Here is a 16,148-nt window from a genome sequence, read left to right as displayed (position 1 = left end):
ATGTACGAGACTTCGAGCTTGGTGGATTCTGGTCGGCCGGTGGAGCTCCCAGTCAAATTGACCTCTGCAGACAAATAAAAAATAGACCTCGATAGAGGGCTTGTTGTTCCGTCTACAATTACCCTACCTTTTTAAATATGTATAGTAATAATTGATATTATATCGCATTATAGGTGTATAATTTGTAAATTTGTAATTATAGCACAATTAAGGACTCGGCTAAGATGGAAGTGATGCCATCTCAGTTTCGATAACACTGCAGGATGACGAATACAAAAGAAAAACACTCACATCGTTGTAAAATCATAACATTCATCGCTTCGCTAAGAATCTAAAATATCTGATGTCTTTCTTAATTTCTCGTTTTAATTAAATCAAAACTAGGTATTACAATTATTATAGTAATCCCGACGTGATCGGAGGATTAGTGTAATTTTTTTTTGAAAGACTAGGTATACATTTCCATTTTAGGTCACTATATTTTATGTGCAATCACACTAATTATTTTTTTTTTTTGGTGAATAATAATAACAAACATAAAAAAGACAACAAACAAACGGGTTTAGAACTTGCAAATAAGGTTGAGTCCTACTAGGAAGTCTTGTCCGTGGATTTTAAGGCTCCGCGGCCTTTTTTTGAGAAAAGCCTGTACCTATACACAGATTAAGCAAACTGAATGTAGGGTTTACGTATGACTTATCCAATATAAGTCGTTACACCTACACCAGATAAAGTCACGTTGGAACGAGATATGAGTATAACGAACATAATATATTTAGGGCTAGAGTTTGTATGCAATAAAAGATTGTAAAATATGCATTTTATATATCATATTATTATTTATTATCATTTTATAATATCATATATTTACCAAAATATGCAAAATTATACAAAAACAATTTTTTTTAATTCTCGTTATGACTGTTATTATATTTTGCATAGATAAATAATATCGTCGGCTTCTTGTCAACATGCATGATCGGTAAAAATGCGTTTGTTATGCAATGCAATGCAATGGCGTTTTAAATAATTGAAAAGTTTTTCAAGGATTTTATTAATATATTTTTCCCTATATTATATAAAAATATATTATTATCCTTATTCATTGCATTCACATATTCCTATTACAGTAACCAATCACATAAACGGTTTAATGAATTCTTATATCATATACACTAAAACAATACAAAAATACTAATGGATAAAAAAATATATGTTTTTAAGGATATTTCAATGTTTAATGCCCTTACACAAATTAAAGAGCTCACAATTATACACTAGATGGTGGTTTAAAAAAAAAATCGAAATTTTGCGGCTATATTTATGAGTTTTAGCAAATATATAATGACTTTTAGTAAATTAAAATATAATTATACAAACTAATGTTCAATGCATAGTAATATTGTGTATAACTAATAACAAAGGTCAAACGTGCTGCACTTCTGCAAACAATCAAACACTAAAACTCATATAATATGTACAGAAAATAAGTCAAAATAAGTAATCTCATTACATTACGTTTATGCCTAAATTTGGTGAATGAAAGTGTATTAATTACATTCAGTTCTTTATAGATCCTAATAAGTAAGAGGTACAACGACAATGTTATGCTATTATTATACCTAGTTAGGAACGTATTATTTTTATGCAAATGCATATTCTACAATATAATTCACCTAGAATTATTTTGATTTTAATGTGTAAATTCTATGATTAAAATTTGCATATTTTTGCATATTTGAGTAAAAATGACTATAAGTTGCAAATTTCCATATAATTGTATAAAAGTTACATTTTTATAAATAGTCGACTAATTTTTTTTTACTCTGATTCACAACGTATTTTTTTTTTTTAGATTCTCATCGGACTAGTGGAGCGAAATAATGTACCTAGGTATTGATTTTACAATGATGTGTGTTTTTTGTGTCTGTCTGTCTGTCCACAACATTTTGGATACTAAAAATGCTCCAGTTCTCTGGATCAGCATTTTTTCTTATAGGAGGTAAAAATTTAAAATTTCAAGTAGTTTTAGAAAGCGTCGAGAATAACCAAAAAAAGTAATACAATTTTTCGCAAAACCAATTTTTGAAAAAATCCTTTTTTTATTTTTTGGTGTACCTTACTCAAAAATTGATACCGACATACCGTACACCCTTGAAACTTTAACCAAATATTTATATTAGCATTTTCGACATATTTTGCCTCTTTTTAAGCAAGATATAGCCTTAAGAATGTTTTGAATTTTGTAAATTTTCTTAAAATTATTCTCGATAAAAACTTTTCACTCGGTAAAAAAGTTTAAGAATTTAATGCTAGGTTCCTTGTAAGTTTCATTCATAAAATTTCAAAAATGTTAAAGATAAATAGGCACGATTATTTTTTATATGCATTTAAATTTCAAATTTTGTCAAAATACATCAAAATTTCGAAAATTTTAAAAACTACTTTTTAGTTAAAAATTCATAAAAGTTTTTCCTTTCATTGCTAACAATAAAAATGTTGATAGAAGACCCTACCTTAAACAAAAAAAAAAGTTTACCAGAAAGTGATATTAATTTTTTATGAGCGTTAAATTTTAAATTTTTTCGATATTGGATGCTACAATGTTCAAACAATTTTGACTCTTTCTGAGCTATTTATAGCCAAGAGAAATTGTTTAAATTGTGTAAAATAATTTTTAAGTTAAAATTTCATAAAAAATTTTACATGACAAATTCTACCTAAAACACAAAAAAAAGTATACTTAAATGGAACATTAATTTTTTATGAATGTTTGAATTTATAATTTTTACAATGTTTGATAATATACAGTGATACATTTTTTTGCATATCTTTGAAATTATGAGTGCATAAATGTGCAATATGTGCTTATTTAACAATAATTTTTGAATAAAAATCCAGGCCTTAATTATTAGCAATTGCCCTTTTTCCCGTACAAAATTAAACAGGGCAATGCCCACTCTCCATTGGCATTTTGTATGTTATTTATAAAAATATAATGGTAAGTTAATTTTGGATTCGTAGGAGTTGTTGATTTTTTTCAAAAAAATGTAATATTTTAAAAACAATCAACTAAAAAAAAAAATCGATTAGGTACTTTTCAAAACTTTTGTTGAATTAAATTAATAAAAACGTGAATAGACAAGTATAGAATATATTTTTGCAATTAGGTATAACGTAGTTTTACTAGCACCCACTGTAATTTCATACTATAATGATGTAATAATATTTTATTTATTTATTTTATTTTTATTGAATTATTATTTTTATCCTACAAATGACTACATTTTTTTTTCTTAGTTAACGTTTTTTGAGAAATTATAAATACTCCAAAATAAAAAAAAATTATAAATTTATATTTTTATTTTATTTTTTCCAATATAAATCATTATATTTATTAATTATTAGTATAGTAAAATTATTTTGTAATTACAAAATATGGTAACATATTTTAGTATTACCATTGATTATATAATCAATGGTAATAATAAAAGATACGAAACTTATTAGATGCATCCACGTGAGAAATCAAGGGCGCACCCAAGGGGGTGGCTAACGGGCTTTAGCCCCCCCCCCCCCAAATGGCTAGCCCCAAACATTTTGATAATTTTATTAGGTTTATTGACAATTAACATTTTACTTTAAATTATTACAAAAAAAAATTATCAACTATCGACATTGAAATATTAGGTATAACATAATATTATATTATATTTATACCTGTCATTCTGAGACCTCTGTTGTCTATTATTATCGTCGCGACGTCGTTAGTTGAAACTGTGTACTGTGTAGGAATGAGCAATAATGAGTACAAAATTGTTGAACAATTTTTGAAATTTGTTCCTGTTCAATCTACAACAGGTCAAAACTTGGCAGATGTTCTTTTAGAAACATTAAACAATGTTGGGATTGATTTAAACTTTTTACGTGGACAAGGCTATGATGGTGCTTCTTCTATGAGCGGCCAATTTAAAGGCGTGCAGGCGTTTATTTCAAATAAATACCCAACTGCAATATACGTACATTGCGTTTCGCATAGTTTAAACTTAGCTTTATCAAATGCAGCTGAAGTAGTTCCAATTAGAAATGCTTTTGGCATTCTCCAAAAAATATATACATTTTTTAATACCCCGAAACGGCAAAATGTCCTTCAAAATAATACCGAAACATCAACTCATAATTCAAATAAAACGAAATTAAAGCAACTTTGTCCCACCAGATGGGTTGAACGTCATGATTCGGTTATTATAATGAAACAAATGTTGTTGCCTGTAGTTGCAGCTTTAGAAGAAATACAGTCATGGAGTTGTAAAGACTCATCGTCTAATGCGTTCTTACTGTTAAGTGGGATTCAACAAGGTTAGGTTAGTTTCCTGTAGGTTAGACTAAAAAAAAAAAACGAAAAAAAAAACAAAAAAAAATTAAAGATTACTTCATCATTGAAGTAATGAGTCATAATGGATCATGACCTTTAATTTTTTTTTGTTTTTTTTTTTCGTTTTTTTTTTTTAGTCTAACCTACAGGAAACTAACCTAATTAGGTTAGGTGGAGGGGCGGAGGGGGGAATATAGTCGTGCACGTATGCGAATGATTGTGATTTCTGAATTCGAAACATAATAATTATATGTGTTTTTAATAAAATTACGATATTTGTTTATGGATTTAGTATGAAAATAGTTTATATTTGAGGTATAAATATGCTGATGTTTATGAGAACTACAGAAATGTAATATTTCTCACGTGGATGCATCTAATATGATTTTTTAATACAAATATGAAGTTTGTACCTATATATTTTCATTGAAAATATGATATTATTATACAAATATGTGTACCTATCAATTATTTAGAGTAAAGTCGAATACAATAAAAGCTATATTTATATCAGCATTGTAGACTGTTGAAATTATACATTTTTGCGAGATTTTTAATATTTACGTATCGTCTTATTCAGATAGTTTTATCAAGATCTGAATAATGTCTATATGTGTTGTAGTATAAATATGTTTATATTTATGATCAGTATGTATATTTACGATCGAATATAAAATTATAATATTATATTATTATTTTATACCTATATAAAACCAAACTATGACTAATTATTTAATATCTACTAGAGATGGCAAGATATATCCTAACTTGTGATGGTAATATACATGTGTTTTACATTATTTGTGAAGTAAATAGGTGAACGGGTATGGTTTCAGCATAAATACCCTCGTGTATTTAGCGATAATTGGAGACAAATATATGATTTCTATGTTACATTGATGCAGGGGCGCACCCAGAATTTTTTTTTTGGGGGGGGGGGGGCTGAATTCAAAAAATTTTAATATTAATAGGTAGTATTTATTTTGAAATATGTACAGAAATCTTGTTTACAATATTTTACTAACTAATTTTGTTTTTTTGTTCCGGTTTTAAGTCGTGCCGTAGCGGTGATGTTATACCTGTAAAACATGAATATTATTTATTAAATTATGAATAATATAGTGATTATTTTTTATAAATCTAACCTTTTAAATTATAAATTTGAGACGCCTGGTTCTTTTTTTCCCCAATACTGAGAGTACTTCTGAAGTTTGAACGTCGATTTCTCTGTGAATATGAAGCATAGCTAATCCGTTCAGTCGATTCTGACTCATTGTATTTCTCAAGTATGTTTTTATTCTTCTCAAAGTGGAAAATGATCTTTCTGTTGTACTAGTCGAGACAGGCAATGTTGAGAATATTTTTAAAAGTATAAATATAGTTTCAAATAGAGTATCATTACACAAATTTAATGCATCGATTGCATTATGTGGTAATGAATGATTTGGGCATTGGAATTTTTGATACCATAAATCAAATTCGGCTACTGCAGCGTTAACACCATTTTCTGGTATATCATTTTTATAAAATTCTAAAAGTTCTAAATACTGTGATTTTTCTGTTTGATTAGGGGAATTTCCAGTTGGTAAAAGACACTTAAAACTTTTAATAATACATTTATGCTTTAAAAATCGGTCGGATATATTGTTTATAAAAGAATCTAGCCATGGAATAAAAATGGCACGTCTATAATATTCTTCTTCATTTTCTGCTGGTACATTGCATCGTTTGGTTTGATTTTTTGTTAATCTGGGCATAGTAATTGTTAGTTCTAAAGCATTAGCAATTTCATTTGCTTCGTCGAAAATAATTTTAAATTCATTTTCAACGTTAGTTCGTATCTCGCGAAGAACGAATACTACACCGTCTACGTTATTCAAAGCCTCTGAAATATCTAAATCACTCGTTTGAAGAATTTTACTGATTGGTAAAGTATAACTTAAGAGTTTCTCTGCACACAATAGTGAAATAATAAAACTTGATTGTCGAATCCCACTTAACAGTAAGAACGCATTAGACGATGAGTCTTTACAACTCCATGACTGTATTTCTTCTAAAGCTGCAACTACAGGCAACAACATTTGTTTCATTATAATAACCGAATCATGACGTTCAACCCATCTGGTGGGACAAAGTTGCTTTAATTTCGTTTTATTTGAATTATGAGTTGATGTTTCGGTATTATTTTGAAGGACATTTTGCCGTTTCGGGGTATTAAAAAATGTATATATTTTTTGGAGAGTGCCAAAAGCATTTCTAATTGGAACTACTTCAGCTGCATTTGATAAAGCTAAGTTTAAACTATGCGAAACGCAATGTACGTATATTGCAGTTGGGTATTTATTTGAAATAAACGCCTGCATGCCTTTAAATTGGCCGCTCATAGAAGAAGCACCATCATAGCCTTGTCCACGTAAAAAGTTTAAATCAATCCCAACATTGTTTAATGTTTCTAAAAGAACATCTGCCAAGTTTTGACCTGTTGTAGATTGAACAGGAACAAATTTCAAAAATTGTTCAACAATTTTGTACTCATTATTGCTCATTCCTACACAGTACACAGTTTCAACTAACGACGTCGCGACGATAATAATAGACAACAGAGGTCTCTCCCGGGGCCCAGAATGACAGGTATAAATATAATATAATATTATGTTATACCTAATATTTCAATGTCGATAGTTGATAATTTTTTTTTGTAATAATTTAAAGTAAAATGTCAATTGTCAATAAACCTAATAAAATTATCAAAATGTTTAGGGCTAGCCATTTGGGGGGGGGGGGGGCTAAAGCCCGTTAGCTACCCCCTTGGGTGCGCCCTTGCATTGATGGAAAATCATAAAAATATAGTGGTCTTGACCGACGTGTTATAGATTTGTGTATTTCGAGACAGGTATAGTGATGAAAATCAGTGAAGATTGTAAAGAGAGTATAGGTATATTATATTATATAGCTGACGAGTGAGGCTCTATGAATACAGTTTTTATGATATATAGTTATATGTAATTATAACTTCTGATTTTCGATATTTTAGAGTTTTAGACATGTCCTTGACATAGAAATTATATTTGTATAAGATTTTATCGACATTAATATACCTAATATAATGATTTGGGAGAAATTAAGGTATTTTTATCAATTTTCACTAGAAAAAAAAATATATATTATATATATATTTCCAAGCTTGTGATGGTAATATACAAGCGATTTCATGATTATTTTACAAAGTATGCATACATGAAAAGTATCAGTGATAAGCATCCATGTAGTATAGATATAACTGTATAAATAATAAATTCTTATTATTTTGTATAAAATAAATGCCGGGCCATCTGTGTAAGATATGCGTTAAAAATAATTGAAATATATATGGTTTACTATATGATATCATAAGTGAAAGATTATCACAGCTTGACGTAAGTACATTTTATTTTGTTTTTGCTAATATGTGATGAAAATAACTATATAATATTATTATCTTTCTTATCATCGAATACCATGGAATTTAAATATGATTTTGTAGGTATTATATTGCATTTAATTGTAGTATTAGTATGCACAGCGACGTTGTGATATATTTCATGTATCTACTGTAAATATATAATAATTAATATATGTTTAAGAATTCAGGTATTAAATAAAATAGGTATATATCGAAAGTATTTTATATAAATTGTTATTATTTTAAATAATCAATCGAGTCTGTATGTATGCATGAATGCTGTTTAAGTAAATATGTAAGCAAATGTATGTACGTGTGTATGTGTGTGTATGTATGTATGTATTAACTATTATATTATAGTGCAACGATATGTTTCGGATGTTGAGACTTGTAATAATGACTCGTTATAGTGATGGTCATGCATTTAGATACATTTAATAACTAAACTGTATATATGCCTTTGATGGTAATTAGACATGGGTATGATATTTTTTATAATATTACATATTATTTAATGAAATTATGATATTTTTGCCCATTTTTTACTAAAATATTGTGATGTTTCCATAATATTATGCTTTATTGCAATTTTGATATTTTTACTTATTTTAGCAAGATTTCTGTATTTACACACAGACAGCTATTTTTTTTTTTTTTTTTATCAAAATCAGTACATTTTAATGTATATTGTTGAGTATATTTTTAGGTTTCTGCATAAATTGTACTTACGTATTTAACGAAAAAATGAGTAAATTATAATATATGATCAGGTACCTACTATATTGCATGTAATCGTTGTATCAGTATGCACGGCGACGTTGTGATATATTTCACGTACCTATCAAATGTAAATATACAATAATTAATATATGTTAAAGAATCCAGGTATTGAATAAATTATATACCGAAAATATTTTATGTGAATTATTATTTGAAATAATCGAGTCTATATGTATGTATGTATGCGTGCATGAATACTGTTTAAATATATAAGAATATCAAATATGTAAGGATATAGGTATACAAGTGTGTGCTTACTATGTGAGTAATATATTATGTGTATGTCTATATGTAGATGACTTATTGATGCGTACCTATTTATATATATGAATGTTTATATGTATATATAGTTATGTTAACTATAAAATATGTTTAGGCGCTTGTAATATCGAATATGTATATATGATTTAATCGGTGCGAGTCGTTTGGTCGTTATTTTTACATTTTATACATTTATTTTTAACTTCATTGCATGGATCTATATTTATTATATATTTATCATACGTCTAAAATTATAAGCTTATCTATAACGATAGCCGACGCCGAGATTCACGGTCACATGCATTACTGAAAATAATTTTGTCAAAAAATATTATTTTATGTACCTACACTGTGTCACACAATAATTACATAAATATAACAATTGATCTACAAAAAATGATATTTTCATTTATTTTTAATCATTCAAAGTTGTGATACCTAATTTATATACTACCGAGTATACATTTAAGACTATAAATATTAATAAATATTTAGGTTTTTTGACTTAAAAAGAAGTGGTGATAGGGGGGTTAAGAAATTAACATAGGTAATCATAAACAATTTAAATGTATAATCATATATTTTAGGAGTATGATTGTAAACTATAGAGACTCAATTGCGGTAAGGTAGTAGTAAAGTGTATGTAATTATAAATATATCATTAGTAATAGCGTAGTATATATAGTGGTTGGGGAGGGGGGGAGAAGCCCCCCACGTTTACATATCAAGCACATTAAAACGTATACTCAGTAAAAAAATTACGACTACATCACTGTATATAATTGGTAGACAAGTTATGAAAACAAGAGGAAGACCAAGAAGAGAACCAGTTTACACGCCACCACTTTTCCCTCCAGAATTATGGTGTGTAGCTGAAAGGTTATCATCAGGATTGCCCAGGACGACAAATACTGCAGAATGCTTTATTAAAATGGCATAGAAAATTAAATAGATTAATATCGCCACATCCGGGTTTGTCTGAAATGGATATTATTTTTTATATCATTATTTAAATTATTAATTTTATTATTGTATATACCGTAGGACTACATAAATTAATCAAAACCTTACAATCTACTCAAAACGAAACTGAAGCAGTAATTGCGAGATGCTACTTTATGGGCGCAGTAATAAAAAAATGAAAATTCAAGTCCAATCCCACAATATACGTTTAAAAGAAGTGCAACAAAGATTCTTAGCTGATCCAGGTTATGATTTACTAGAGTATTTAAGAGGAATAGCACAAAATTTAAAATTTTAATTATTCACTATATTATATTGTTTATACTAAACTAATACTTATAAGTTATACTAGTATATTATATACCTACAAATTATTTTAATATTTTATTACAACTTTTTTTTACCTTATAATACCTACTTTAGTTAATTTTATAATATAATTTATGTTTTTTTTAAATAATTAACACAAATATATATTTTTCGACCATAATTTCGATATATTTCGATTACATAACATTTCGATCATTTGCATTTTCGATATCATATTTTTCGATCGAAAATGTGTTCGACCTGATACCTTTTCGATCACTAGACTTTCGGCCACTTGATTTTCGGTCAGACAACCCCCACCCGATTTAATGTGGGTTTTCATAATATCATACTAGGTATCGCGTATTCATGTAGGTAACTATAGAACTAAGTGATGGGTCAATAATAGTTTTTAGTCTTATTTTTTTTTTACTTATTGTTATATAATATATATATATCTATATATATAAAAATGGAGACAAAAAATTCGAAATTGCATCAGTTGAGAACGGCTGGGCCGATTTTGCTAAAAATTTTTTTAAATGATAGAGAATGTCGGGGAGCGGGTTTATAGCATAAATTATGGACCTAACTGATGTGAGTTAGAGATTTAGAGACAAAAACTGAGTTACACTGGTGGCGCCATCTAGCAGAAAAAAATATAAAAAATATAAAAATAATAATAATAAATAAATAATACAAGTATCGATAAAAATCGAAAAAAAATAATATATTTTTATATTCTGGTTGATATACATTTTTTATTTTAGACACTCATAACTCTAAGCATAAAAATTCTCTCCAAAAAAACAATAGTCGTTTTTGATTGAAAAAGTTCTTAGATAACATAAAACGATAATGTTTCAAAATAAAATGAATAATGTGCCAACTATTATATTTGTTTACTCTAGAGTTATTAGTGTCTAAAATAAAAAATGTATATCAACCAGAATATAAAAATATATTATTTTTTTTCGATTTTTATCGATATTAATCGATTTCAAGCCCAGCTATTATCGATATTTTTTGTATTATTTATTTATATTATATATTATTATTATTATTTTATTAAGCTGTAGAGTTTGTTTGTTTGTTTGAACGCGCTAATCTCAGAAACTACTGGTTCGAATTGAAAAATTAATTTTTTGTTGGATAGTCCATTTATCGAGGAAGGCTATAGAACACCACACTACGATAAATTAATAGAAGCCTGGGGAAGTGATCAAACAGGGATTTTGAGACTTACGGTGGAAATGTTTGTTTATATATATGGTCGTTATTGGTTATAGAAGAAATAATTAATAGATAAAATATTTATTTATTTTTTAAAAAAGGTTGATTTTTTTTTAAAGAAATGATTATTTTTAGAAATGGTTGAATTTTAAGAAAGGATTAATTTTTAGAAAGGGTTAAATTTTAGGGGAAAATGTCAACAATTTACTTTTTACTTTTTTAAAAAGGGCTAAATTTCTTTTTTTTTATCAAAGTTATACCAAGTAAAAACGACAAACTTGGTATGACTTTGATACTTTAGAGTTAATTATTCATACACTTACGTACAAACAGCACGGGGTCCGCGATCTACCGCAGGTAGATTGCCTACCTGATAATAACTGCTGCGAATTAGAATTTTTATCTCGGGCAGCAGAAAATTTAAGATAAATATAGAATATCAAACACCGAATATTTAATAACGCATTGAACAAAGTTTGTACATTTAACGGGTAACGAAGTGCACGGTATCAGCTAGTATATTATAATTCTCACTACACTTGACGAATAATAATAACAATAAAGAGATTTATTTTTTCTCGTATATACCTATAATCCATGTATGTATATATAAGCTATGATTTTAGTCTAATGTAATCTCATACAATTGTTCAATGTATGATTGATTAAAAATATAAGTATCTGCAATATTATTCAGGATAGGTTAGCCTGATAGTATTGTGTTTATAAACATACAATAACAAGAATGTATGTATGTTCCCACGTGTATGCACATTGTAACATGAGCCTGTATGGGAAAATGACTAATAATATGAAAATTTTTAATTGTTAAATTGATAAAGATGTTGGTATGATACTATGATAGGTACTACAGATGTGACGTTAATTATTGTATATTTCTAAATTTAGGTAATAAACCGCATAAAGTATCTGCTGAAATGAGAGATATTGTTAATAGTCCTTAATTTTCCGATATTATAATACTTATACAATAATATATGGCGGTGGTGTTATTGCCTGTGTGTATGCACACGGTAAAATAAAAATATTGTACAAGTGATATGACTGTTGTACGTAGGTATGTGCCACAGACTTCTATAATACACATTACAGAAGTCATTATAGAAGTCTGTGGTATGTGCTGATAAAATATACGCATCGGTCACTTGAGTGACATGTAAGTTGTCGATGTGCAAGCGCACGTGCGTTTTCTCATATTATGTAAGCGTGAAAAAATATGTTTTGCTCGAGTCGGGAGGGTTTCGTTGGTGGTGGTGACTGTGACTGGTAATGGTGTGTGTTTTTCCCGTGTACATGCATGAATTAATATATATATATATATATGTCGGTCAGGTTATTGATAATATGTGAGTTGTCGTATGCGCGTTCGTGTATGCGTTTTCTCATGCACAGGTATGAAGAAAAATATAGAACACGAGATCAGAGGATCAAGGGATCAAGAATAAGTGATAGGCAACGATTAAGGATTAGTGATCAAGAGGGGTATAATATGTGTAATAATAATAATATGGTAGGTGTGACACATAATGTAAAAAATAAATATTACACAAGTGATATGGCTTTTACATGTATGTTTTTCTCATGCGTTCTTAAAATATATCAATATTGTTGATTAACAATAGTTAAGGTTTTATTGGCATACAAACATGTCGATGCATGACTAGTCTTGATGAATGTTGTTTTTCTCAGATGCATTACATAACAATCGATCAAGACGTTGTTTGATACATAATGTATCCGTTGGTTCGAAAGCATAAAGGAGATATGAAAATTAATATACCGTTGAATATATAATATGGATGAGGCATCATATAAGTTTTTATACATTATTACCTAGAAGATGTTGAAATACCGAGAAATATATGTTACTCGGATAATGATACAATTTTATAATCCATTTAATGGATAAGTAAGAACCTTGTAGACGTCTGACCCTCAGAGTCGATATCCTCTATTCTCCTTAGTCAGTATACCTACTAGTTACACAAATTCATAATATTGTATGTCATAAGTATATAATTTTGTGTATGTTGTCGAGTAATCCTTTGAGCTGTATAAAATAGTTAGATCTATGTATTTCAATAGGAATTACAATTTTGTAGTAGTAATTTACGAGGGATGGCGGGGGTGAAAATACTTTTTAGGGTGGATGGATCGGAATGTTTAAATGCATCTACGTAATTGCGACTATGTATTTTGTAAGTATGACTTTTGCGTCTTAATATATTGATATGTACCTAAGCTGTATCATATGTTTGGTTGCGTGTGTGTGTGTGTGTGTGTGTTTGTGATGTTGTATGTATGAATATATGTACACAAACTAAATATATATGAATACTGCATATACATATATTTTAATAATACTTTAATTTTATAATATGTTTGGGTGTTTGTGATACCTGATGAATGTGTGTATGTATGTATAATGTATATGATATGCGACTATGTAAGTATCTAAATATAGAAATTATACATCTCGTAAGTATGCGAACGATTGTCGTAAACACCAGTTAAATGAGATAGAATATACATTGTAAATTTGTAAACATAAGCGAGTAAGTTGCGCAGCGGTGCGGTTGTCGTTTGGGAAACGACCGGTTTGGTAAAAAAAATTTTAAATTATTTTCCTCGCGTGGCGGTGGCTAATTGATAGGGAAGAGTGGCGGGGGGAATATCGTATAAGTGCGTGATTGATGGTGGGGGGTATATGAAGAGCGGGGTAGCGGGGGGAATGTCGTGTACGTATGCGATAGATCTGCTCAACCCATGGGATGATAAGGGATGTGCAACGGTTTTCGCGGGATGTGTCATCAGGTATAGGGATGTGCTAGCAGGATTTGGTTCCAGAAATCTCTTTTTTACCCTACTGGTATAATATGAAATAAGTGGTATAACATCCTAACTCTAAAATATTATTATAACGATCATTGATTTTTTTTTTAATTTAGTAATAAATTTATCCTCGACTTAAGTCAAATAATTACAGTTAAGTAAATAAAGTTACTAGGTACCTCCTACTTGTGGTAGACAAGAAGTGCAAGTAATATTAATATAATTATATTATATTATATATTATTAGTAATATTTTTCCATAACATTCGATAATGCCAATCATTCGCAAATTTGACAAGATGTACAATTTATAATAGTAATATAGTAACAATTACTGTTTAGTAAAAATGTTTAGTTGCCTATATTATGTACAATGTGCCCATTTAAAGTTTTGATGTGCGGAGTATTTATAGTGGACCAACATTTTGAGGGGTACCACTCCACTCCGTTCATCAAAACTTTAACTTTTATATAATTCATAAACTACTTCTGCAAAATTCTATTTTTATATGTACCTATATCAAAATACTCTAAAAAAATATCCTGCGTTTAAATTAAAAATGCACCCGTGTAGTTTTGTATGTAACTTTTTCAAATAAATACCTAACGAAATTGTTTGTGATTAGGTGTTATTAATAGTATTATTTGTTACAATCCGATAAAAAAAAGCCATGCACCTATAATAGGTAGATACCTTGATTATGAATACTATAGTTTTTGCAACCAATGATAGATACTTACGTCATACCACGCGCGTGTGTCCGAGGTCAGTAAATGGGTGTGTAAGTCAATTTATTTCATGCGACTACCTGTTGGCTTTTATTTTTTGTAGCTTGAAAATGTCATGTTTTAACATTTTTTTTATTTATTCGATCCTCTATATTACTAAGGTTGTGTATATAACATATTATATAAATTTATTATTATATGGTATCCCAATTGAGAGACTAGAAAGAATACAAAGAAAATTAGATTTTTTATCGGATCAAAAAGATGATTAACTTATACCTACCCTCGATAATATAATTTATTAATTTATAATTAACTCTCCAGATTAATCTAAAACTGGATTCCTTTTAGCAAATTATTAGAAATTCATAAAAAATGTTCTATTTAAATCTAAGATTTAAAAACTTAATACAATATTTCTTATAAGTTTGTCTACCTTTATCAACAAGAAAATCTCTACCGGAGAGTCAAATTAAATTTTTATGAGCGTTTAAAGTTCATATTTTTACAACATTGGATATTCACTTGATTTATTATGTAGCGATTTTGTTAATTTGTTGTAATTCAAAAACAAATAACTGTATACATGAAAATTTGACTGAATTCAGTTTATACATTAATGTATAAATTCTTATTTTCTATACACTATAAAATTATCAAAATATCTTGACTTGTTTTGAGCTGTTTACGGACAATTTCAATTTTAAATTTTTTTAGTTTTTTTTTTCTATAATTGCTTAAATTATGGATTAATATTATTAGTTTATATTATGTTAATATTATATAATGAATTAAGTACCTTCTTATGTTATATTATGTTAAATATCATGTACGTTATTATGTTAATTAGTTAATTATACCTATACATAATATGCTATATTGCTATTATATAACCAAAGCCAAAAACCAAAACCACCTCGTTTTGTTTATTTACTAGAAAAATATTTCTTATTAGGGCCTAGGGGAGACTGAGGGAATCGTAATCTTGTTTTCAATAACAGTGATTAATAATGATTGACAACGATATTATTCGGACCTAGGTTATTACCTCGAGCAAGTAAAAATAATTCCACTCGCCCAAACGGTACAAATGATACTCCCCAAAACGGACTATCAATTTTGTAAGTACATCAATCAGGACATTAGGATGGATCTATATAATTGTGCATTAAACAATATCAATTATAGGTATTATTAACAAAC

General features: G+C 28.3%; 1 protein-coding gene and 1 pseudogene across 1 annotated transcript; one reads left to right on the top strand and one right to left on the bottom strand.

Annotated features, from left to right (window-relative positions):
- Positions 1–5,523: 5,523 nt before the first annotated feature.
- Positions 5,524–6,921, bottom strand: LOC132949167 (52 kDa repressor of the inhibitor of the protein kinase-like). The gene has a single exon (XM_061019937.1). The coding sequence runs from the start codon at positions 6,919–6,921 to the stop codon at positions 5,524–5,526; it is 1,398 nt and encodes a 465-aa protein (XP_060875920.1).
- A 2,528-nt stretch (positions 6,922–9,449) lies between these two features.
- Positions 9,450–10,230, top strand: LOC132949165 (uncharacterized; annotated as a pseudogene).
- Positions 10,231–16,148: the final 5,918 nt, after the last annotated feature.

The sequence above is a fragment of the Metopolophium dirhodum genome, chromosome 7 (assembly GCF_019925205.1).
Source record: "Metopolophium dirhodum isolate CAU chromosome 7, ASM1992520v1, whole genome shotgun sequence".
Lineage (NCBI taxonomy): Eukaryota > Metazoa > Arthropoda > Insecta > Hemiptera > Aphididae > Metopolophium > Metopolophium dirhodum.
The sequence above is the reverse complement of the archived record's forward strand: the minus strand, read 5'-3'. Positions and strand labels throughout refer to the sequence as shown.

Excerpts from the sequence above, each read along its gene's own strand:
- LOC132949167 (XM_061019937.1), bottom strand. The coding sequence starts at position 6,921 with ATGAGCAATAATGAGTACAAAATTGTTGAACAATTTTTGAAATTTGTT.